The following is a 26,935-nucleotide window of genomic DNA, read 5'->3' on the forward strand; positions in this document are numbered from 1 at the left end:
ACAAGTGCTTCTCAATTATTTTCTGTCATGCCCGCCCCCACTCCCCGCCCCCCAGGAAGAAGAAAACATCTTGCACCCCCACAGGTGACTAAAAATAGGTGCATTTGTCTATAAAATTGTTAGAAGTACACCTTTGCATAACACTGTATCCTTATTAACGTATAAGACTCAACTGTATTTATAGAGCACTTTCAAACAGAAATATGGACCAACAAAGAATAGCTTTAGTAAGTGAACAGAAAAGATTTAAAGTGCATCTGAAATTCAAAAATAAAATTAAATCCTTAATTAACCATAAATATTTTTTTGACTGACAATGTCAAACCATACAATACTGAAATATAAAATTACATAAAATCAATAAATAATAATGCATTCAAACTAATCACCAACATTAACTCAGGAACACAATATTAAAAAAAACGAACCTGCAAAACAAAAATATATAAAATAATTTGTGCAGATTTTTTTAAAATCAAAGATGATGTCTGGATTAATGGCTACGAGTAGCAGGCACAAAGCGAGATGATTGTTGCCAATATTCGGCACATTTTTGCTGAAACAAACTCAAGCGGCTTATCAGCGTGATTGGGGTGTAATGTCTTTAAGTGACACCTTTATTTGGCTTCATGCTGCCCACTGACAACATTTTTAGACACAATGAAGCCAAGCGCTAAATACGCTTCATCATATTTCCTCGTCTTAGCTTTCAGGAGACTTTCGTTTGTCTCTTTGTCTCCGTCTCTGGAACTCCGTCTGTCGACTTCGTGTCTACACTTCATATTCATACTCTGTGCTGTGTGCAAAGCGCTCATGCTCAGTGCAAACAAAACACCGAGTGAATATTCCCTGCGCACAGTCTGCCAATGAAAGCGCCACTACCCCCTAATGTAGTGGAGGTGCAATTGCACTTTATTCTCGGACAGTTAAAAAAATCTAAATAAAAAATGTTCCCCGAGGTCAAACGCCCCCCCCCCCCCCCCCCCTTGATGGAGCCTCACGCCCCACTATTTGAGAATCACTGCTCTATACCAAGAGAGAAAGAGAGAGCGAGAGAAAACGGTACATCCAAAGTAGTGGAAATCTCCTCCACCAATTGCTTTCTTTACCATGTCACACCACCCACGGTATGTCACCTATCTTGTGTCCCAGAGTTTAGGACAATGGGACATTATTGATTCCTTCATTCTCTTATTCCTTTCCATCCTCAGCAGTTTTCATGGTAAAACTCTGTCAACACCTCTTTACATTGTCACTCTGAAATCCTTCGGTCACCATCTCGCCAATAGAATGTGCTGAGATGTCGTCGCAGTGTGCTGCCACCCAAATTGAACTTTTTTTTTCACCCCGTCAAGAGAGCACACTAGCACACAATGAATGGGGTGGTTGTCGGCACAGTGTGCTGTGCTCAGTGCAGTGTGGGTAACTCGTGGAGTCATCTATTGCATTTCATTAAAAATAGGCACCACTGGGCCAAACTGTCAGCCAAATGTTTTGGCTAATATCATTAGGTATTGAAATTGATTACATTAGAACATTTCAGATATAGCGAGATGAAAAGATACTGACTCCCTCTTCAATGAGGAAATAAACAGAAACCTCAGCAAAGAATTGACACTAATGTCCTGTGTCAAAGAGGCCAAACAATCTGGCCTGTTTCAAAATCAGTAAACTCTAGCTAAGGTGAACCCCCGGCCAAAAAAAACACGACTACTTCTCTCAGTTTCTGTGCCGACTGACTGCTCATCCAAAATAAACTAACCAAAGTGAAATTGCAGCAGGAGCAGCGGTATAACTTGCTGGGTGAGGAAAGCATCAACGTGTACTTTGCACACATTCAGAAACTGGATCCTGAGATTTGTAAAAAAAACAGAACAAAAAGTGGAAGGAAACAGACTGGAGAGCTGCCAGGCAGTTAGTCTAAATTTAAACCTCGCTACGCTGAACGGTTGAGGCTCTTCCTCGTGGCATGTTGCTATGCCGAATGTCCACATGAGGGACTTGATTCCATCTTACAGGTGTGTATTTGTGCTGCAAAATCTCTAATTGCCCCATGGGGATAAATAAAGTTTTCTGAATCTGAATCTGAATCAATAGGAGCGCATAGGCAAAGGAGACAGGTCCTTCCAAGCCATTCACTTTTCTAAGCAGATGAAAGGCGAATTAGAGATGACTGACACCAACTTTGATTTTTAATGTTCTGCAACAGTACAACATTCATTTATGAAAGATATTTTAAAATGGGAGCGCTTTAAAAGTCAGGCTGAAAGTTACCCAATACTCCTTTGAGCCAATAAAAATTGAAAGCTGTAACTAAAATGTACATTTGAAACGGTTGAAGAAGTAGTTCAGCAATTTAGTTTTTTCTTATTGTTATCATGAACACGCAACATGAGGGCTGTCCTTATGAACTAATAAAATAATTGTTGTTCTCCTGTTTTTGGGCAAAAAAATAAATAAATCTAATCAATATAGTTGTTGCTTTAACATAGCAAAAAGTTCAATTTTTACAATACAGGCTCACATTTACAGTCTCCCCGTGGCCAAAAATAAGTACATTTTGCTTATGTCTGAAGCTTTGAGCAAGCAAACATTACTTGGTGCCTCCAAGAAATAGTTTTCGGTAAGACAGAAGAGAGTGGAATGAAATCGAGCTAACTTAAAAGTTGGCGGACATCCTTACCACCTCTTCCAAGTAAAAGTGAGTATTATGCATGTTATTTTACCAATGATGCCAAGTCCATGTGAGTGATTTAAACCTAAACCAGGAGTGTCAAACTTATTTTGGTTGTGGGCCACTTTGTAGTTATAGCTTCCCTCAGACGGCCGGTATGACAGTGAAATGAAATGAATGTTTAATCGTCTCATCATATTATTATGAATTACTTTTGAAATCAGAAGTCAAGGATAACAGTTTGTTCAATAATTGTTCAAGTTACCGCAAAAAGGGTTAAATTGAAAAATGTGAAATTTCTACGTTATTTATTCCAGGTGCTAATTTGACATTTTGGTACAGATCATGGAAGTTGACATGATTTGGTTTTTCGAGCCACATAAAATGATGTGGCAGGCCGGATATCGGCCCTGGGCCTTGGGTTTGACACCTTGACTTTTCATACAGCTACCAATGTTGCAACTCTTGGGTCAATCTGAAGTATAGCAAAAGACAGTTACAGTATGCAGTAAGCACGTGTGTCACCTGTGTGTATGCAACGTTGATCCCATCTGTCGCCTGCACTGTCAGGTTATAGAAAGAACGTTGTTCAGCATCCAGAGGCCTGGCGATGATGATGGTGCCCATGGCCTTCTCCACATCAAATACGCTGTCTGTGTTCCCACCTGCTCCACACAGCGAGAGTGGAAGGGGGCAAACAATGTTAATCATGTCGACTTGTTCAAAGCGCATCGATATCACATACGCGTCACCAACTCCAACTTTGAAAACGGCGGTCCATGTTTTTTAGACTGCATACTCTTGTTGAATTATTAATGTGGAGACTTTGGAAATCACTGTGCTGAAAACAGACCACGGCACCATTGAGAACAAAGGATTTGAAATACAAGTGCCATTTGGTTGTGATTTTTCCATGTTCGCAGTACATTCAATAACCAGGGATGCATTGTTTTTTCAGCAGTAGGAAATGGGGGGGAAAAAACGACACTAAGACGGAAAAAGACATTAAAACATGCTGTGATCACAGGAAGATTCAAATGACTGTTGTCTGCTGCCCAAACCAAGCATCCTCTTTTAGGCCATGTGGAAGAATGAGGTTTGGCAAGAATCCAACGGAGGACAGAGAGAACCTCTAATCTGCCAACACCAAATTATATACAAAGAAACCCAGCCTTCAAAATTGTTTTCCACTGCCTGCAGGGTTTATGATCACTGTCTGTCGACAGAACATGGCAGTGCCTCACCTCACCATGCAATCTTCAGTTTAATTCAACGAGAATTATGGTGGTGGAGCAGCATATATTGAGCGTAATTATCTTTTTAGTACTTGCTGTGCAACAATTTTAGTCTGAAGACAGTCAATAAAGGGAGGCTTTTGATTACTGCACTGCGGCAATTTAAGATGCTATTTCATTCTTTAGATCTATGGTACTTGTTTTGCAGTGCTGTTTCCCTTTCCAGTGAAGTATTTCACTAAGACGCAAAAGGGGATTAGAAAGTGCGCTTGTGAGATATGATTTGGAATGAAATGTAACATATGAATCACAATTTTAAACAATAACAACAAACTCAAACTTGTACTTCTTATAAACTAGCACCAAACAGGTTCTCGATGCTTGCAGCAAAATTCAATTATCAGTCGATAACTTCCTCCAGACAGCGGTTATTTGGCCATTAAATGGCTATTACAGCATATTGTAAGGTACACTACCTACACTAACTTCTAATTGGATCAAGATTTGTTTTGAAGTGACATACTATCGCCCAAGGACAATCGCTGGTCTTAACAGATAAACAATGTAAGAACTCAACACAAGAGCAATGAGGCCATCCATTTTTATAAGTGGTGTCACATACTCAATAGTTTCATAATTGTTTGCTATCCTTCTAGTTATTATGTCATCTACATCTGTTTACAGTCTCAGAAATACACTCCAGTATAATCAATTACAGTACACACAATTAGAGGTCAATTATAGCACAATGCTCACTTTGATAACCTGATTCATTGAAAAGAAAACTTCTCCACAACACAAAATGTTCTTCTCTTCACTTACAGTATAGAGTTAGTCATCAGAAGGAGATCATATTACATGTTGCATCAAAACATCTTCCTGTACATAACAAAATATGATCCTTTGTCGACCGAGCTAACGCGTGTTTGTTTTCATTCAGATTAGGCAAAGCGTTTTTGAACACCATATGCTTATAATAGAGTATGACTACTTCTTGTGACTGGCTCTAAGCAAGCCCTTAGAGCACAGGTGTCAAACTCAAGGCCCGGGGGCCAGATGTGGCCCGCCACATCATTTTAAGTGGCCCGCAAAAGCAAATCAAAGCTGACAACTTCCATGATGCCTGCTAAAATGTGGACCAAAATTTCAAATTTTCACATGTATTAAATCAGTAACATATTGTAAGCATTTTCTTGTTGCCAAACCCCTCATTGCAGTTACTTAACAAATAATGGAAAAAAACATTCTTGACTTCTTGATACAGTTTCAGTCATCACGGCCCTCCAAGGGAAATGGTAATTATAATGTGGCCCGCAACAAAAATGAGTGTGACACCCCTGCCTTAGATAATTCTGTTTCAAAATTGCATCACTTAATAGAAGACATGCCTCGATAATTATTTCTGGCATTTCAAAAATGTTAACGCAGGCGAAAAAGATCCGCTCTACCTATCGGCTCTCACTTTGCTTGTCCTCATCGTCGCCATTGTTCCTAATCACACACAGCAGTGGTGGTGGGTTTCTTAACATGCAAAATCAGACATCAGAATTTGTCTCAGGTTTGATTAATCACATTCTGTATACTAATTTAATCTGTTTTCAACCCTGCTTCCAAGTATTTGGCATGTTCAGGTAAAAATGCGCCAAATTAATTGAGAGGCTGTTTTGCCCATTTGGCAGATGCAATTCTGGGTGCTCCCAGTTAGTAGATCAGGTTCTACATCTGCTTGCCTGTGTGATCAAGTTTACACCCATTTTTGGCCTTACAAACCTTTGGTAAACCATGCCGCCTTATGTCTACGTGAACAAATGCATGATAACTACTTGGAGTTGTATTTTTGACAAATTTAAATGGTCATTACACTTGAGTAATTTAAAGGGAGGCCAGGAGCAAAAACCCAATTACTTGTTACTACTTTAGAGTAGCACTTATATACACAGATGGCTATCCCCTGCGTGTACCGTGGGAAAGTCTAATCTAAAGCAGTTCATAATTATTTTGCCTGGCTCATCTTCTGGGTGGAGTCTCATCTTTAACTGGATAATGAGGTGTTTGATATGAGGGTGTGGTTGGGGCATGCTTATATTTGGTTGCCATTACATCATATTTTAAATGTGACTGCCGTGTAAAAGACGAATCCAGAGAAAAGCAATCATCACTGCCTTATCATCTTGCCAAAGCACAGTCTTCTTTTACCCACTAGTTGAACGTCACTATGTTTTGGATGTGAAAATACGTTGTTACATTTTCACACGATTGTAAAATGCCAAAAATAATGAAATGATCAAATGTGCATTATGCGCCTGGGAAACTCTCAGCGAGGGTATAAGTAGCTAATCTCCAAAAGAATCAGACAAGCTTCTAAATCAGGCATGCCCAACCAGTTGATCACGACTAAATGGTAGATCATGAACTGCTTCTAATTCCAACGTGACGGGTTGTTTTGGGGGTGGATGGGGGGTGTTTTTTGTGAGCGTGTGTATGTTATTATTATTATTATCATTAAATATTTTGTGTTAGGTACCCAGTTCGATTCCAGCTCCGGCCTTCCTGTGTGCAGTTTGCATGTTCTCCCCGTGCCTGCGTGGGTTTTCTCCGGGTACTTCGGTTTCCTCCCACATTCCAAAAACATGCATGGCAGGCTGATTGAACACTCCAAATGGTCCCTAGGTGTCAGTGCAAGTGCGGATGGTTGTTCATCTCTGTGTGCCCTGCGATTGGCTGGCAACCAGTTCAGGGTGTTCCCCGCCTACTGCCCGAGGACAGCTGGGATTGGGTCCAGCACGCCCAATGGCGCTCGTGAGGATAAAGCAGATCAGAAAATGGATAGATTTTGTGTTAGGGTACAAAACAATCTTTGCACCCTGTCAGTTTCATGTCCACAAAAAATATTTTAAAAAATAATACAAGTTAAAAAAAAAAGGTCCGTTTGAACCTACAATAGCGTATGACCTCGGTTACAGCTAGCAATCAGAACCATTACAGATATATGAATTGTGAATTCTCATTCAAAGCTTGCTTGTTTGATCTGAAATGCCTGACTCTAAAGCTGGTACGCGCGAGCTATGATGGGGATCTTCCAGCAAAAATGCTTGAAGGCGCTACAAAGCTCGCCCCTGCCTCCACCTCCCACTGGCAAGTTTCTTGTGAAGGTAGACAGTCGTTTCCTTTTTTTTCCAATCTCAGACATCTACCTATGTCTTCGTCTGCTTTATTTTTCAGTTTTGTTCATGTTAGGGTCAGTGCTATCACTCATCATGCAGATTGGCATGCCAAGTGTGCATGCATATGCGCACACATGCATGCGTGATGTCCGGTGGTTGTACGACAACCAGAAACAGCGTTATGAAGTTAGTTTGTGCGGGCTGAAAAAGTGTTCCTGTGTTTCCAGCAGGTGGCAGTGGAGGGCTTCTCCTCCAGCGTGCACACCTGCTTCCAATGTAATCATTATGATTAAGCCATCTATTTAAGGACTGCCAAGATCCCTTGTCTCTGTCAGATTATTGACCTCATTGCTGCTCTTGCTTAAGTGCTGTTTTTCCAGCCCTCTCAATCTCGTCATCGTCATTCTTGTTACCTTACGTTCTGTAGGTATAGTCATTGTTCAGTCTTTTGAGCTTGCTTTTGTTTGTCGTGTGAATTGGGGTCATTTTGTTTGTATTCTCGGTGTCCCATTACCTAACATTTTGCAAGCGCTTTTTGTTGATTCCTCATTTTTCCTGGATCCTTGTGACCACCATTTTCTGTTTTGGACTTTGTCTGTTTTGCATTTTTGATAATAAAAATTTTTTGTGATCCCATTTTGTCTGTGTCTGCATTTCTGGGATCCTAAACATTATTCAGTTCATTTCAAACGTAAGAGAAAAGCTGTGTGTGCATTTGCAATGTTGACACTTAACTGGTCAATCTTGGGAGGTTAGCTACTTGAAAAGTAGATCTGGTTGATTGTGTCAATCATTTCACACAAATGATTGTGAAATGATTTGAACAATTAATCCTTAGACATTGCTTTCTTTTAAATTGAAACACATAATATGTTACTTTGAAAATAGATTCGTTTCGGACATCCCATTAATGTAAACATTTAAAAAGTGACAAAACTGGACATATGTGTTTTCCACACGACTGTGACAAATTATTTTATATACTCATAACATTTCCAAACAAAATATGGCACTCCTTTCAAGAAGTCCCCTTCAAAGAATCCTTTCAGTTTTAATATTCATTATGAAGAACAAAACACTGAAAAGAAAAACATTCACACATTACAGAAGACCAAAGTAGAGTTGTGTGGAAGTACAAGTCAATACTATCTCTGAATGCTATGTTAGCTCAGTGTGCTCAACTGTCAATTAAGTGACTAAAAAAGAAAATGAAGACCGCTTCCTGAGAATACCACACTGACCAGACATGACCATCCACAAGAGGTGGCCCAGCCAGTAAAGGCCACCCACCAAACTGCAACAACTCTCAGTGGTGGATCATTTGGCTCATGCGTCACTGAAAACCACAGGTAGCTGCGAAAAATTGTGTCAGTCAAATGCAAATTTGAGGTCCCGTTGGCCGGGGCGAACCGTTGCTTGGCTGGGCATTGCTGCCGTTGGATAAATGGCTGTGGCCCTTCCCCGTTCATCATAAACATATTCATAAGCGGAGGAAAACAAATTACAGGATTTTCAGTAGCAGCAAGGGAGATCTAAAATCCCCCAACATTGTATGAACAACAGAGGGTTATATTGTACCGTATATGAGAGTGAGAATGTGAGGAAGGCAGCAGGTCCAGACAAGATCAGTTCCCGGATCCTCAGGACGTGCTCCGACCAGCTGTGTGACACTGTCCAGCACATGTTCAACCTGAGCCTGAAGCTGGGCAGAGTTCCACAGCTGTGGAAAACTTCGTGCCTGGTCCCAGTGCCCAAGACGCCCCACCTGAAGGAGCTCAACAGCTACAGACCATTGGCGCTGATGTCTCACCTGATGAAGACACTGGAGAGACTCATCCTCGCCCACCTTCGACCTCTGGTGAGCTAATCACTGGACCCGCTACAGTTTGCCTACCAGCCCAGCATCGGTGTGGAGGACGCCATCATCTACCTCCTCCACTCGGCGCTGTTACACCTGGAGAATGCTGAGAGCACTGAGAGGATCGTGTTCTTTGATTTCTCCAGTGCCTTCAACACCATTCAGCCCAACCTACTGGGGGACAAGCTGCTGAACGCCGGAGTGGACCTACACCTCACATCATGGATTACAGATTACCTCACAAACCGGCCGCAGTATGTGAGGGCACAAAGCTGTGAGTCGGACAGGCTTCTGCGGCTTTGGAACGGCACTGCAAGATGGGCAACAACTTGGTGAAACTGGAATTTGTGCTCAAATATTGAAAGAAATCGCGGATTTGGCTGATCGACGCCATTGGAGAGACACCCTGATGAAAGTACGCATGGAAGCTAGTGCCCTACCATCACCCCCTCCTTCTCGGCCATAGTCTGATAAGCCAGGACCGTCTCCATGAGATGACCTTGACGTAGCAGGTGAGGCTCTCACACGCACACACAACCGGACGATCACAAACGCATACACTCCCTTGTATCACTGCCTTCATTGTTCATGTCTTGTGACCTGTTGTAATTGTCATATGCTTGTGCAGGAGTTTTTTTTGCCTACCTCAAACTATCCTCAAAATGAGGATAGTTCGAGCGTGGTTTTTTTTTCTCCCCATCTCGCTCCCTTGTGGTTTCTTCCGACTTTCGGGGTTGAGTGAACGCTGGCGCGTCTGGCTGCCGCTGCTCAACCCGTGCTGTGTTTTATTGTTTTTGTCTGATTGTAAAGTGTCCCTGGGTGTCTTGAAAGGCGCTTATAAATAAAATGTATTATTATTATTATTATTATTATTATTATTCTCTGCAGCACTGGGGCGCCGCAGGGGACTGTCCTGGCTCCATTCCTGTTCACCCTATACACCTCGGACTTCAGGCACATCAGTCCAACCTGCCACCTTCAGAAGTTCTCTGACGACTCTGCGATTGTAGGCCTCATTACAGAGGGAGACGATCGGGAGTACAAGAGACTGACGAACGACTTTGTGGACTGGTGCCAGCAGAATTACCTCCAGATCAACCCCGGGAAACTAAGGAGTTGGTTGTGGATTTCTGCAGGAAACAGTCCTCACCTGCACTGATGAACATCCAGGGTACGGACATAGAGAGGGTGACCTCCTACAAGTACCTGGGTGTTCTTCTAAACAATAAATTGGACTGGTCAACCAACACAGACGCCCTGATTAGGAAGAGACAGAGCTGACTCTTCCTACTCAGGAAACTGAGGTCTTTTGGGGTTCAGGGGTCACTCCTTAAGACCTTCTATAACTCGGTGGTGGCTTCGGCCATCCATTATGGCAGTGTCTGCTGGTCAGGCAGCATCTCGGCCCGGGAGAGAAAGAGACTGGAGCGATTGGTCAGGAGGGCCAGTTCTGTCCTGGGCTGCTCGCTGGACACTCTGGAGGAGGTAGGCAACAAGAGGATGCTCGCTAAACTAAAAGCTATGATGGACAGTCCCTCCCACCCCTTCCAGCCCGCCCTGACAGCACTGGGTAGCTCCTTCAGCCAGAGACTGTTACAACCGCGCTGCAAGAAGGAGAGATACCGCCGCTCATTCCTACTGACTGCTGTCAGGCTGCTGAATAAACACAAGTGAAAAACCTGTAACCATTGTAAATAGCACAGCCATCTTATGCTGTGTTTTCTATGCTATGGCTAATTAATGTTATTTATTCTACAAATATATTGCTAATGCTATATTTTATATTGCACTTATATTGAACTGTGTACAGTTATTTTCTGAAACATTTATTTTGTGCAATGAGACACTTTGATTTTTTTCTCCCCCCCTCCTTCCCAATTTTGCTGCTGTAGACTGCAAATTTCCCCAGTGTGGGATAAATAAAGGTTATCTTATTTTATGTTTTTGCATTGCACTCGGAGATATGGTATGTTGTTAGATCGCACAGTTCTACTCCTGCTTGGTACGAACCTCCAGGTAATTAATTCCCGAATGCTTGTCAATAGACCAGACATGATCAAGCACAAGTCTAGAGTGAAATATTTGCAACCACCTAACGACAGAATGATCAGATCAACACCATGGGTGGACAATGATAAAAAGTGAAAACATCCAAAATAAATGAGGGAGAAATGAAAGGAGACCAAGTGGAAAGTTGACAGCATAAAAGAGGAAGTGGAAGTCTGATACCTTCTGAGGAACAGTTCCGGATGCAAGTGCTCTGCAGAATAACAAACATCTCAAGGAAAGACCGGGGACCTTTCAGTCATGAAGCATTAAGGAAAAAGAGGAGAAAACAAGTGAGACACAAAGACCAAAGGACTAGGACGAAAGGATTGCATGATGAAGAGACAGCTACGATAGACCAGGCCAACAGAGTCACTGTTTCCAACCCGTAAAGAGTGTACATGTATGCAGATACAAATTACTATTAAACAACGTAGTGTAGACTTTTAACATACTGAATTAGGTCAAATTTGAGATGAATAAGATAACCTGATTGATTAACTTGATTAAAATGGAGACTAAATAAATTCACAAATTAATTAATTAAATAAATAAATGCATACATACATACATACACAACAATAACACGGTTTTTGCACCTCCACAAGCTCTATTCTACATTATCGACAGTATTTCAATAACAAGGGGCCAGCGGTTATAAGAAATATAATGAATAGTAATTATATAAACTGAATTATGCATTAGACAGAGGGAGAGAGAAAGTAAGCTCTCTTGCTCGCACTCTCAATGCATAATTAAATTTTTGTCATTATTATTTATTATAACTGTTGGCCTCTTGTTATTGAAATACTTTAATTATGCATGAGAGAGAGAGAGAGAGAGAAAGAGGATTTAGAAATGACATTATGATGAGGCCTGGTTGTCTTCATTTTCTTATCATCTACAAAGGTAGGTTTTAATGATTTATGGTATGAAATGCTTTATTAAGATTCTTAAGTCTTCCACTTCCTGTCACTATAATAGCATTAAAAACAAATTAAAATTCTGAAACCCTAATACTGAAGAAGTATGTTACTGATCAAAAGAAACGTTTGAAATCCTAATGAAAAAAAAATCAAGAAAAAAATGTGTCCACAAAAAAGAGTGAAAGCTCGGTCAGTGACATGTAAAGAGGAAAACGGTCATGGACAGCAAAAAGCAAGTGGTTAGCCAAAGACAATCGTCAGAAAGTAACTCGAATTGGACACATGCTGACTTTCAATACTCAGCGACAAAGAAGTGAGACTTAGGTAGTGCTGAATAAATGCAACACTCTTTCCCATAAGCACAGTCACACCACTTGAATCTTGTGAAATTACAGTAACAAGTACTGATAATTGGATCACATCCCTCATACCACACTCGTCCAGACAAAAACACACGCCGGCAAATTGGGCTTAGTGCAATTCACATGACATAATCTCATTTAAGCCTATCAAGTGAAGAAAAGTCAACTTAGACGCATCAAAGGCATATCAGTGTACAATGTTGGACCATTCCAGTGTGTATAAATATGTTGACTTTTGATTTATTATATACTGTGTAAAAATGTATTTGGTTGGACACAAGAAATGATCGCTGATGAAAAAAAATGGCGTGAGCAAATACATAACTTAGTGCAAAGAGGTTCAGTGGGACTCATCATCACGCCCAATTATAAGTTTAATTATGTACTCAGACTATGAAAGAGTGTTCTTTATAGACTGCGGGGTTCATTCATTATTTCTTCTCCGACACAACAAACAGCATACATCGGAAATTGCTGTTACCATGGTGACTGGAATGAACGAGGCGTCACGGATCAAACAGTGAGGCAACAGTACCCGAGTTGCATTGATAATGCAATGATCTCTTCTGCCACAACAAGCCACGCAATTGGCCCTTGACTGCTTGGCAGAAAAAAAAACATTTCTTCTTACCTGTGATGTCAAACCATAAGGGGGCCGAACTCCGTTGCACGGAAACCACACCAACAATTTCTGTGACTTTGTCATTTTCCATGACAGTGAAATTGTAGAAAGGCTCATCAAACAGAGGTGGCATGGCTGTGGGTGGAGGACGGCGGATCCATTCAATGTGGAGGCGAGCCGTCGAGGACTTCTGAGGACGACCGTTGTCTGTTGCCTTGATCTAAAGAAAGAAGTCATTAAACACGGGTTGGAAAGGAAGTACGCGAAAGTCTGATAATGGTGTCAGTGTCACACAGGTTTAATGAATTCCCCCTGAATTGAGCTGTTACTCAAAATCCTCTTCAGGCATCTTAAATGCAGGATCCAATTCAAGTTGCGGCTACATGGGAGGATTTGGCAAAATATTGAATTACAGCCATTTAAATTGCTATTTAAAGGAATTGCATATGTGAGCACTGCAACACACTTCATAATTGTTTATTACCCCTGTCTCAACTAGGCTTAACGCAATCAGAATGTTTGGGGTGGATCAGCGAGTGGGGAAAAAAACTATTCTCGAACATCGATTTGATCAGAAGATTGAGAATTATATCTATTTAAGCAACTTGTGTATTTACTCTCCAACCCGCCCTTGGACTAAGAAATAACTTTAATCCCTCCCAAAAATTGAAAAACACAACAACCCCATAATAAACATGAAATACAACATCTAATGCTTAAAGTTGACATCTTCTTTAACATTCATGGAAAAAAACATCATGAACATCACCAAGTCATACAGGTGGCAAATTTGTTCAAAATGTTGCTAACTTATGGTTTAATCACTTCAAATAAGTCCATGCACTTCCATACCAGCAATGCCAAGTCGCTTACGCCTGCTACTTTTTGGCTCGTATTGGAAGGTCAAGGTCAAGGTCATCTTTATTGTCCAATATGCTTTATGTATGATGTATTTATGTATATATGTATGTATTAAGCTGACTCTGGTGGACAAGTCCCCCCTACTCACCGTCCACAACACAGCACTGAAACAGCCTTCCTTCCTTCCTTCCTGGGCAATCGGCCCCCGTCAGGGACTTGCCCCCCCTCCCGGGTCCCACACCCGGTACGACTCTCGCTGGTGCCCCGCGAGGTTCACACTCAGCCCTCCTTAAAATCACCAATGACCTCCTCCTCACCTCTGACTCCGGCCTACTCTCCATCCTCATCCTTCTTGACCTTAGAGCTGCCTTCAACACCATCAACCACTCCATCCTACTCTCTCGCCTGCAGTCCCTAAACATCACCAACAAAGTCCTAACCTGGCTTCACTCATATCTCACAGACAGGAAACAATTTCTACACATCAACAACTGCTCTTCCTACACTGCCCCACTGTCCCAAGGTGTCCCTCAGGGTTCTGTGCTTGGTCCTCTTCTCTTCATTCTCTATCTTCTACCCCTTGGCCAAATCATTCATCATCATGGTCTCCAGTTCCACTGCTACGCTGATGACGTACAATTGTACATATCCACCAAATCATTTACCCCAACAACCCACTCCACCCTGTCTATCTGTCTTTCAGATATCAAATCCTGGATGCAAACAAACGTTCTCACTCTTAACTGCACTAAATCTCAACTGCTTATAATCGGTCCTCGGTCCCTCACCCAAACAACCTCCAACTTTAACCTCACAATTGACAACTGCACCCTGTCCCCTCCTCTCACTGTCGCAACCTCTGTGTCCTTTTTAATAACAACCTCTCTTTCGTCCAACACATCACCCAAATCACCAAAACTGCTTTCTTTCACCTCAAAAACATTTCTCGTCTCCGCCCTTCACTTTCTTTCAACGCTGCTCAAACCCTCATCCATGCCTTCATCACCTCCCGCCTTGACTACTGCAATAGCACGGTACAACCTCCAAACTCCTCAATAAACTACAGTACATCCAGAATGCCGCTGCCCGCCTGCTCACCCACACCCGCACTCGTGATCACATCATCCCTGTCCTTAAAAACCTCCACTGGCTCCCCGTTCCCCAGCGTATTCAATTTAAACTCCTCCTACTCACCAATAAAGCCCTTCACAATCAGACCCCTCCTACCTTTCCGACCTTCTTTACCAATACACTCCTTCCCACAACCTCCGCTCCTCAAACACAAACCTCCTCGCCATCCCCGTGACCAAGCTCAAAACCTGGGGGGACCGAGCCTTCTCTGTCGCCGCCCCCACTGTCTGGAACGCTCTATCACAACACATCCGCAACTGTACTGGCCTCCAATCCTTCAAATCATCTCTTAAAACTCATCTGTTCTGCAATGCTTTTAATACCTTTTAATCTCTTTTACCCATTTTTGCTTTTTGTTCATCTAAATGTGCTTTTGTAAATTATGTATGCTTGTTTTAAGTGCACATTTTATCCTGTGTTTTAAGCTCTTGTAAAGTGTCTTTGAGTATGATGAAAAGCCCTTTCAAATAAAATTTATTATTATTATTATTAATTTGTCCTATAGTGTTTGTCCACTTACCGTGCTTATGCCGCTTCGTAAGCACATTCTCAAAGCCATGTGGCTCTGGTGTAGCTGTATAGATTCAACCCCTAACTATGCAAACTATTGACTTTATGGGCCTTATTTTGGTAGACTTGACCCAGTGTGCTCAGCCATAAAATGGGCTTAACTCCATTTTTGTGCTCGTGCAAATCTAGTCCGTCTGGGGATGGCGGTGCCATCGCACAAAGCAGCTTCACCGCGATGCACCTGGTAATTTGGTGCCAGAAAGTAGTCTCTGCTTGGCGTAACAGTGGGTGCATTGTCTTTTTTTGGGCAGGGACAATGGCTCGGCATGTTTGTGAATTTGGTCGACGCGCTACGTAAACGCCTCACTGGGCGTTTCTGCCCACCTCCCCAGCACATCTGAAAATTTGGTGACAAAAAGTAGACTTCATTTTAGACTCGCAAAAAGCAGGTTGAATTTCAGGCACAGGCGGTCGAAGGTGTTTTGGTGTGTATGCTCGAGATGCATCATTATTAATCATCTTGCTATCCTTCCATCCATCCATTTTCTGCTCCACTTTATCCTCACAAGGGTAGCAGGGGGTGCTGGATCCTCTCCCAGCCGTCTTCGGGCAGTAGGCGGGGGGACACTCTGAACCGGTTGCCAGCCAATCGCAGGGCACACAGTACAACCATCCATGCTCGCACGCACTCCTAGGGACAATTTTGATTGTTCAATCAGCCTTCAATGCATGTTTTTGGAATGTGCGAGGAAACCGGAGTACCCGGAGAAAACCCGGCCAGGCCTGGGGAGAAGATGCAAACTCCACACAGGGAGGCTGGAGCTGGAATTGAACCCAGTACCTCTGCACTGTGAGGTCGACGCGCTAACCACTGGACCGCCTAATCAGCTTGCTATAATGGATTATTTTAGTGATTGATTCTGTCATCGCTTTATCTTATCTTGGAATTACAGTCTCCCACCCTCTTCTCTGCAATGGGATCCATTTTCACTTTTTTCTTCACATTGAAACCATTAAGGAATAGCAAATATCCGAATTAGGTGATCAAGGGCATTGAAGTTTTTTTTCCAAATACTGTACTATCATAATTGAAGCTACTGTGTTACCAGAATGTGAACATAGCTCAATTGTACATACTGTCAGGATATCGTAGCTCCCAGCTGTGAAGGCCTTGCGTGATGACACCATTGCCGTCTTGGGATCAATGAAAAATTTCCCATCCTCATTGCCATCCACAATGCTATAAGAAAGGTCACTGTTGGGTCCATCATCGCGATCATAGGCAAAGACTCGGTAGATAGGCTCCCCCTTCTTTCTTCGCTCCCTCTCTGGTAGTTTGACCTGATAGACCTTCTCTGGAAATGTCGGCTTGTTGTCATTTTCATCTAGGACCTGGACCATCACCCACACTGTACTCTGCCTCGGACTGGGCCCACCATCTGACACCAGAACCTGAAAGGGCAGGATAGATCAATCAATGCATGATGAAAGAAAAATGCAAATTCCACAAATTCGTCCCTCAATCAATTCTTCCAGTACATTCTTTCTTGGATGAACTCAGAGATACCAGTTAATTTAGAGAATCAATACGTATGCTCATGCAAATTAGCTAATTTACATGATTTATCCTGCAGGACGAAACAGGTGAGTACAACCAGTGCTTTAGTTTGAGCCACATTTTGTCTCAAGTTTGGATCCATGTTGTACATAGAAAGAACTGGTTGGTGGTTTCTTTTTTTTTTTTTTAACCTTCACTTTGAACACCAAATCTATTTCGAGTTTATATGGCTGAAATCAAGAATAAAAATGTAAAAATCCAGACATATGAAATAAGAAAAAATTAAGTCATCGTGTACAGGTTCAAACCCCATCTTTTTTTTTTTTTTAGGGAGAGTTACTTTACATCAACATATGGAAGTCATCTTTACACATTGCTATTTTGGTAGTAGCTCTTCCGATCGTATTAATGTGACAGTGGAAACACGACTCTTAATACTGAGAATTCATTAACTCACCACAAGGTCAACTTTTGAAAAAGAACGTTTTAGCACAGCCCCCCCCCCTGTCATTTCTTGGCACAGCCGATACAATTCAAGCAAGCTGAGTGCGTGTGTGTGAATCAGAACAATCCAGCTCTTCATACCTGTTGTGATCACATACGAATGCCCCCCAACTTTTTTATTTTTTTTTGGTGTGCACTGGAGAATTTAATTAGCCTCAACGCATTTGAGATGTCAAAATGGGTCTCATATGTAAATCTACACTGATAGATTTTTTTTTGTTGGTCAACTGACCACAGACGCTTTGACTGACTGGTGAGTTTCTGTCTGAACCTTATTTATTTCGTGATTTTGGGCAGGGCAAACACAATCTTTACAGAGCATGTTTTAACTTTTGTGAGACCATATGTTTTTTGTCATGTTTAACAATATCTTTGATTGGATCAGGATTCATGGCACTGAGGTACACATTGACGAAATGTGTTTTTTTCCCCCTGGCTCCGGCGGCTACTGAGCCCATTTTAAGCCTCAAGACCTTTTTGTAAAAGGGCCTTGATTGTAGGGACAGTGCATGACGCTTACCTGCGCGCATTTAGGTAACTGATTAAATCGCATCAATTCTCCCACTCCTGACTCCATAATGCCATTGTGTGCAAAATTTCCTCTGGTGCGTATTTAATCAAGGCCCCTTTTTTTTCTCACTCCAGTAACCACTTAGGGAAGCTGAGGCCTTTGGACTCATCACACTAGTCCTTATGTGCACCTTCTAAGTGCCGAGCCATCTTTGCATAAAGCCAAGGCTTAGAGCAATACAATCAATTATGTTGTCTCTTTTTGGGTATGCACAAACAACTGCACAGTAATTAGAATTTTGCGTGAAAGTGTCTTTCCTCTGAAACGGGGAAATTACCGGTAATAGCTGGACCTTAGAAAGCTAGGACTAGATTTGAATATGCGTAACAGGGCAAGTTAAAAAAAAGAAATCCTGCTGTGCGTCGTCAATATTCTTAAACACAAAACAGTCGGATATATGTGTTCCAAAATGGTCTGTTTATTTTAGTCTCACAGTTAACTCTTTCCTAAACGGTTGTGTAGCCTTAGCAAGCATTAATGACAGACTTTGGCTGAAAAGAGTCTTTGAAACGGCTGGCCCAGGTGTCCTCGTCAACACTGGTCATCACACACACTTGGAGGGACTGGGGGTGTATGTGATGATTCTCTGCAGGCGGCAGGCACGTCCAGGATAGCTGGTTTAATTTAAAATTGTTTCTCTTATGGGTAACTGATTTTTGATCCCCAGACCTCAAGACATACACACATACACGCACACACACAGCTGAAACAAGAACTCCACACTCAACTCTGAGTCATAATGAGAAAGCCACCGCATGGCACAATTTATCACTAATCAAGGTGGGCCAGGGTTGATACAAGTTTTCATTATTGTTAAAAGAGACCAGCATGGACTGACTGTCCTCAAACAATCTCTATCACCAAGCTAATGAAAACCACATTGAGGAAAGCCAAAGAGAGACGAGGAGAAAGAGCTGAGTATGTGGAGTAGATGAGATGGGAGAGGCCATTTGTTTTCATCAAAATCTTGGCAGCTTCTGAAATGGAGTATGAGTTGCAGGGCTAAATAGCGGCAGGGCGATGTCAACCATATGTTGTTCATCTATAAACAGCAGGTCACCATTATGAGTCCTGAGGTAACACAACGGGGTGCAAACGATTCATTGTTGTGCTTTTAATTATTATGCAAAATGAAATTGGATACCTGTATCTCATTGTGTAAAGTGTTTTGACTTGTTGAATCTTGACCAGTAACGTTTAATGGTGAGTGAAGCAAAATAGGTTTAGGCAGTGTTTTTTCATTGTACTTATGTACTTATAAATTCATCTTATGGAACAATGGTGGTTTACAAAGGTGAGGGAGTGGGGGCGGCACGGTGATTGACTGGTTAGCACATCAGCCTCATAGTACAGAGGTGCAGGGTTCGAGTCAGGCTTCGGCCTACCTGTGTGGAATTTGCATGTTCTCCCTGTGCCTGCGTGGGTTTTCGCCAAAATCATGCATGGTAGGTTAATCATACACTTTAAATAGTCCCAAGGTGTGAGTGTGAGCGCGGATGGTTGTTTGTCTATGTGTGCCCTGAGATTGGCTGGCAACCAATTCAGGGTGTACTCCACCTACTGACAGCTGGAATAGGCTTCAGCACGCCCGCGACTCTTGTGAGGATAAGCGGATTAGAAAATGGAAGGATGGATGGATGAACAAAGATGGGGGATATAATGTAAAATGGTATACATTGATCCCTCACTTATCGCGGTTAATGGGGACCGAGAATTCCTGCGAGAGAGGAAAATCCATGAAATAGGTACCCCTCCCCCTGTACAGTTATATGTACATGTGTATGAGTATATTTAATATTTATAAGGCCAAATTTAATGGTATACATGCAGTAGAAGTAAATGTTTGTTGTAATTAACATTACTTAATGCTATATACTAAAATATATATACATGTATAAGATGTATAAGTTAGGTTAGGTTAGTGTGTAAATAACAAAATACAGTAAACATACACATGTAATACTGTATATGTTGTTCTATGTGACTCGATGTTTGGCTGACCTTCGCTGACCTCTTGCGGACCTTTTGCGGCATTTTCGCTATATATATATATATACATATATATATATATATATTAGAGCTGTCAGTTAAGCGCGTTTTTATCGGCATTATTTTAAATGAATTTTAACGTGATACATTTTTTTTCTCGCGAGATTAACGCGGCACATGGCACAGCGGATTTTATGTTGCTCTATAAATAAACCGGAAACAAAACAACAAGCGCGCTGCAGAAGTCCACGCCGATGTCTGTTTTGCCAGCCACGGCAGCGCGAGACACCGAAAACGGATACTTAAAGACTTTATGAATTGAAAGTTTACTTTTAAAAAGTTGCCAGATAGTTCCACTGACAAGACCAAAGTTACCTGGATGTTTTGCAGTCGTAAACTGAGCTATCATCAAAGCACGTCGAGTCTGAAATACCACTTAATGGCCAAGCACACAGCTAATGTGAGTACTCCGCCCCCTCGTCTAAGACAGACAGCTATGGATCATTTCAAAGCGAAGAAAATGGATAACATGATGAAGAACAAATTTGCTGAAGCCATAGCTCAATGTATGGCTACTGCATGCAAGCCTGTCAACATTGTCCACAGCCAGACTCAAGCTGAAATCATTCGCATTGCATCTAACGAATCCACTACGGATTGCCAGCGAGAGCCTCCATTACAAGCTATGAACAGAAATTGTACGTAGCGGGTAAGGCTAAGGTACACCAAGTGGGAGAAAACACTGTTTCGGGAGAGAAATAAGAGACTAGGTTGATGAGCCTCTGGTGAATAAAGAGCAGGCATTCTGTTGAGTTCGATGCATGCCACTGCCACACGCGATTGTTACTTGTTTGGAACTATTTTGTGTGGAAGGTTACCGTGTTCCATGACCATATAAATAATGGGGGTGGAGCTTCCCTGTGTTCGTCTGGCAGCGACGGTGCGCTGAGGCACGTCGAGTGTTCAGCGGTGCAGTGGTCGCAACCCAGCGACCACACTGAAAATAAAACGTCTTCAGTGTTGTCATCGAACCAAGTGTAGTCATCCGAAATGATGTCTCCACAAATCATAGAGAGATGTCCGCGCAAGAAGGACCAACAGAATCAACATAGCCTGACTGCTGTGTTCAAAGCAAACTTGAGAAAAACGAAGTATGCGACCATGGCTTAAATCCACTATCGGCTTAGTACTAGTTTACCTTAGATGTGCACTTTATAATTTTGTATTGCCTTGTTTTGATTCAATAAAAAGAGCTGTTAAAGCAGCTGTTGTGTGACAAAATATTTTTTTTACTGTTGTTGATGGACAGTAATATTGTTTGAGAGATTATGTGTGAATAACTGCTCCAAGTGAAAAATGTTCATGTAAAATTGAAAATCGAAATTGTTATTTCAGTAAATATTTGCATTTTGCACATAGAAAACTGATTCATGATTCCATGTTGATGAGAGCATTAAAATGGGGAAAATAGGACAAAAAATATAAAAGGAAATTCAGAAACAATAAAAAATGCGTGAGTAATCATGATTAATTTTCAGTTAATTTGAGTTAATTATGACAGCTGCATTTTTAATTAGATTAAATATTTTAATCGTTTGACAGCTCTAATGTATATATATATGTAGGATTTTTTTTGGGTGAATGCTTTTGAAGATCCTGCGATGCACTGAAACTGCAAAAAGTGAACCGCAAAGTAGTGAGGGATCACTGTACTATTAAACATATTTTATTTTTCCAATAAACGAAGCATTTTTTTTAACATATGTCTTTGAAGTTTGAAGAGGATGGTGAGATGTGTGAATCGTATCTCCTGACCTCTCAATTGCATCTTGATTACCATCGACAACCTCATTTTACAAGTGCTTATTCAGGGAGCACACGCACGCCACACACACACACACAAATCTCTTGCCCAGGTCAACCATTTCCTTTCAATAAAATAATCCTTAGTTTTGAAACCAATTTCTTCTTTTAAGACCGAGCACATCGCGTCAATACAATTACAGCTCCAGAGCTTTCATTTATATATAGTCTCTGTCTTACGATTTGCTCATTATTTTGCATACCAAAATGCTCACCTCTAAAACATGTTCTGTTTGTTGTTCACGGTCCAGTTTCCTCGAGGTTGTTGTGATCAGACCTGAGACAAAAAAACAAGAGAGAAAACGTGAAGAAATTTTGGGGAAATCACACACAAAAATCCATGCCATGAGCCAACTCAGTTATAGTTGACTTCTATTGTTGCAATTAGACTCAGACAAAACAAAACAAGCTACTGTAGCTGTTTGAAAATGAGGAAAGATGAAGGTTGAGCAAATAATTATTTCAAACACAGTTGTAACAACACCAAAAACACTTTAGCCTGTCTTCGCTCAATGGTATAAGAAGCAGAGAAACACCATGGACTGAACACTGCAACCAATCACAAAAATCCAAACATTCTGTGCTGCAATGAGTTTTGTTGGAGGCACATATTTCAGTTTGACAAAAAATACTCCGTGAATTTATTGATGTAGTGGTCATAGGAGTGAGTGTGTTTGCGCTTTGTGATGTATCTGATGAGCCACAGATCCACATTTCCAAGTCAGTTGGGAAAAGCCAAGCAAACACAATCAAAGCAAGCAGACGTCCAACATAAATGGTCTCAATGACAACGTTATCGTCAATCCTGTATTGGTTGAAAGTTCATACAGCAGCTAAGCGGTTGGTGACATTAATGGGGAACTCAAGGCAAAAATGTAGTTTTTCACAATGCTTTAAAAAAAAAATCTGTCTTACTAATTCAAGTTCAAAAGACAGTGGTACCTCTACTTACAAAATTAATTGGTTCTGGAAGAAAATTCTGAACTAGAAAATGTTGTAAGTAGAGACGCGTTTTCCATGTAAATGCCCTTATCTGTTTCAAGCCCCCTCAACTCCGCCCCCCCCCTCACAAACACACACAAAATTCAGCCATAAATGTTTTCTAAAGCATAAAAATCCATCGAAATATGTCACAAATACATGTTACAATTAGATTATAGCACAATAAATGAGAGTTGTGCATAACGTAAAAAACAAAAAATAGAGTAAACAATAAAAATGATGGTCATTTCACTTTTAACTGCATCCTCATCGTTTTTTGCCCTCTTTAGTTCATGTTCACTCTTAGGAGTGTTTTTTTACCTGGTGTTTTGGAAAGAACTGGTCCAAGGGTGTTTGCTTTTGTCGGCTTTTAACAATCCTTCGAAAATTTCCAAAGCAAACACCAGCATAGTGAGCGATCGCTTTTTCTGGGTGATTCACATTTACACAAAACTAACGCCTCATGGCCCAAGGGGCAAATGACGAGAACGCTGCATAGACACTTATCTATCTATCTACACAAATAGATATACGCGGTAAAGGTCCCTCTTAGCCAATAGGATGCCAGGATAATGCTCGGTAATAGCCAATGGCAGAGCAGCTCTACATATGTTGCGTTCAGAGAACTCAGAGCTGCGAGTGGCAGCCCATACTGTATTTTTACCTTTCGTATCTTTAAATTTATTTCGGAACAAGAGGCAATATTTTCCCATTGAGGCATTTCGTAACTTGAAAACTTCGTATAAAGAGACGTTCGTAAGTAGACCACTGTATATCAAGGACAAAAGCATTTGAAGCGTTCTTGTAGTCAGCTTCATGCACATGTCAAACACGTAAGATACAGCAGAACGTTGTGCTTTAATTGTGTAAACGTCTCGGTTTTTCTCAGTGTACTTGCACCATACAGCACTGACTTTCATCACTACACAATGGTTGAAAGAAGAATGAAAATAACGTTGTTGAAGTGATGTGATGCACATGTCTAGAAACTGGGATTTGTGCCATTGAGCAAGAGAACACAGCCAACATGTTTCTCAGCCAAAGGAAGAAGCTCCTCTCATTCCCATCAAATTTAGCATAGTAGAGGTGCACGGGTGACAAGGCAGAAGCATAAACTGAGTCACGAGAGTTCATGCAGGAGCGCGACACGCACAAAGAACATTTATAAGGAACTGCAAGAAGAGCTCCACTTGCGGAAGATGGAAAACATTTTTTGCACCCGATTCACATCGCCACCACAAAATGTTCACTTCAGCTTATCACAGCGAAATTGGCATAATAACAAGATTCATGCTTGGAATGCTGCAAACGCGCCGCCCGGCATGAAACCATGCTTGATCGCACAAAATTGCATTGACTACATATGAATATGCACTGCGAGAAACGCAGTGCACACATTCGGTTTCACCATTGCATAAGATTAATTTTGTCTTGATCGATACACCCATGGGATGACTGTCTTTAACCGATTCATACTAATGAGGGAAAGAAAGTTCTCATGTAGTTTTTTGTGTGTCGTAAATGATAGTGATGGCCAAATGAAGCATTCCAGCCAACTCGTTTACTCATGTTTCAAAGCTTCATGGTGCTTCATTTGCTTCCTCACTTCACTTTTCGTGTCTGCACAATAGCACTCGAACAAACAAGTACTGGTTGATTAATTCCATATCCACTGGTTAGAAAAACAATAAAATACGATTTTCAGAGCAAACTAATAACTCAACTCATCAAAATTAAACTAAAGAGCTTCTGGAAAGGCAGCCATTTCGGTCAAAGTATAATTTAACGATTGTGCTCTCTAAAACACTTTTGTCAAACATTACCACACACCCAAATCTGGTACCTCTGTTTCTTTCATCATGGTTTGTTTTCTAGAAATATGAAAAGGAGTACACAAGGTTGTAAGTTTATTCTGCAACAGTTGCTCCAATACTCAGTTAAGTAACTACTGCAAGAGGAAAGGAAAAGTCACAGCCCCGCCATCAAATTTCTCAATGGCATTAAAATGGAGCATAAACGTGGGAAGAGTGAGGTCACTGTGGTTTTTAATCAATGCAAAACTGTTATAATGAAATTATCTCTATGAGGACAAGTAACAAGACATGAAATAAAAATGTGTGTTTGCTGGATAATCGAATGTAACAATGATTCTTTACAGTGTATTTCATACCATTAGAAAATATGACTGTTATATAATGTGTATACATACAGTATACACACATGCACACACACCCACGCAGATATATTTCTTTATACGTGTGCCTGTGCGTGTGTGTGTTTGTGTTTCATGTCAGAGGTCCAAGGCTAAATATACACTAAAAGGTGGAATCAGCTGTGAGTAATAGCACTGTAAAGAGGAGGGAAAAAAATGCACTCAATCAAAATTTGGAACCATTTTCAAATGTAAATGAAAATTACATCCGAGTCGGATAACTGCCAGTACGGCTGCAATGTAGGTGGAAAAATGAAAATCCCATCCCAGAGAGCCAGACATCATGAAAATAAGGCAAACGATGACATATACACACATCTCTCCCCAAACAACACGCTTGAGGTAAAGTGTAAAAATGACAGTGAAAGCTTAGGAAAGAGGTTTCAGAGAGGCTTCAATGATTTCTCTTCATCCATTTCTAATGTTTGTTTAATTCCATGTTACCGCTGTCCAACATGACCACATCCGTTTCTAAATGGAAGTGTACATTACTTGTTTCGCCTGCAATTTGACCATGAGAGCATGCAGATAATGAGAGGTGTCCTGAACATAATGAGAGATGAGATTTTACTGTATAAAAGGGTGTATCGAAAAGATTTAGACAAGGTGTTAATTTTTGCTGTTGGTTGAAAACTTGAAGACACTGAATTGACAATAAAACCAAATGTCGACAGCTTCAACTCAGCTGCGAGTCACTTCCAATTGCCACTGAGGAAATCACTGATGGTCTCGCCATATATTTGCCTGACTTCTGTACATGAAGTACGATGGCATGACTGTGTGACTGGTTGTCTCTCTCTATATGCACCCGATGATTGACTGGTGACAAATTTATCAATACTAATTCATGTTCCTCAAGGTGAACTTCAACTCCCACTCTGATGTCTGCTTTGGGAACTGTTTCCGTGAATGGCATAAATCCTGCGCCACACGCTGTGTAACTGCGCTGAAGTCTGCTTTTTGCCCTACGTCGGCTTGGGTAGGCTCCACTTTCATGCCATCTGAACAGGATGAGTGCTATGGAAAATGGATGGATGGATGGAAATCTTCAGTAAACCAATGTAGACACGCTTACAAACGAGCAAAGCAAAGCATGAGAAGCTTTGATAGCCAAATGAGAAACCAAAAATGATAATCGAGGTCGATTCCAGAAGACACCAAACAACAGTACAATAAAAAAATTCAGGGGTGAGTACGTCAGCCCGACAGTCATCATTCCATCTGTCGTTGTTGTTGACAGCCAATTGGTGTCGAGAACATACAGGCCTGAGGATTTCAGAAATGAAACTGTTTTTCGGTTCCATTAGATTACCCAATGGGAAAACACTGTTACTAATTTGGGGTTCCATAAAGATTCATCATGGGAACCATTTTTGAATTTTGACTGATATTCAAATCAAGAGTTTTGATCCTCAAAAGTACAATATTTAAAAGGTAAATGATTGAAAACTATGCATTCACAATGAACATAATTACATCAGCAGCTGTGTCCTCCAGGTTTATTCAAGAGAATAAATGGATCAAATGTACTCATATGGCATCATGAATACAGCGTACCACAACATTTGAGGTTTTTTTTTCTTGTCTACAAAGATTAACTTGCTGGTAATCATTAAAATATCAATTCCGATGAAATACTATAATAATAATCATAATACATTTTATTTGTAAGCGCCTTTCACAGCACTCAAGGACACTTTACAACCAAGAGCATACAGTAAAACCACACATAAATTATAAATAAAAGAAGAGATAGATTTAAATTGACTATGCTATGGCCATCAGGAACATATACAGTAATCCCTCGTTTATCGCGGTTAATGGGGACCAAAACCACCCGCGATAAACGAAAATCCGCGAAGTAGCGT

At 41.2% G+C, this 26,935-nt stretch overlaps 1 protein-coding gene across 1 annotated transcript in view; it reads right to left on the minus strand.

Moving 5' to 3' along the window:
- Positions 1-12,374: 12,374 nt before the first annotated feature.
- The window catches only part of LOC147197779 (protocadherin Fat 3-like), a 56,716-nt gene continuing 42,155 nt past the window's right edge, over positions 12,375-26,935 (minus strand). Inside the window, exons 3-6 of the mRNA XM_086125775.1 lie at positions 22,090-22,151; positions 16,527-16,841; positions 12,897-13,107; positions 12,375-12,409 (exon numbers count right to left, since the gene is read on the minus strand). Coding sequence (XP_085981901.1) covers positions 12,375-12,409; positions 12,897-13,107; positions 16,527-16,841; positions 22,090-22,151 — 623 coding nt within the window. The remainder of the gene's footprint in view (positions 12,410-12,896; positions 13,108-16,526; positions 16,842-22,089; positions 22,152-26,935) is intronic.

This window comes from Hippocampus guttulatus, chromosome 12 (assembly GCF_054856545.1).
Source record: "Hippocampus guttulatus isolate MCC_2025c chromosome 12, RoL_Hgut_1.0, whole genome shotgun sequence".
NCBI lineage: Eukaryota > Metazoa > Chordata > Actinopteri > Syngnathiformes > Syngnathidae > Hippocampus > Hippocampus guttulatus.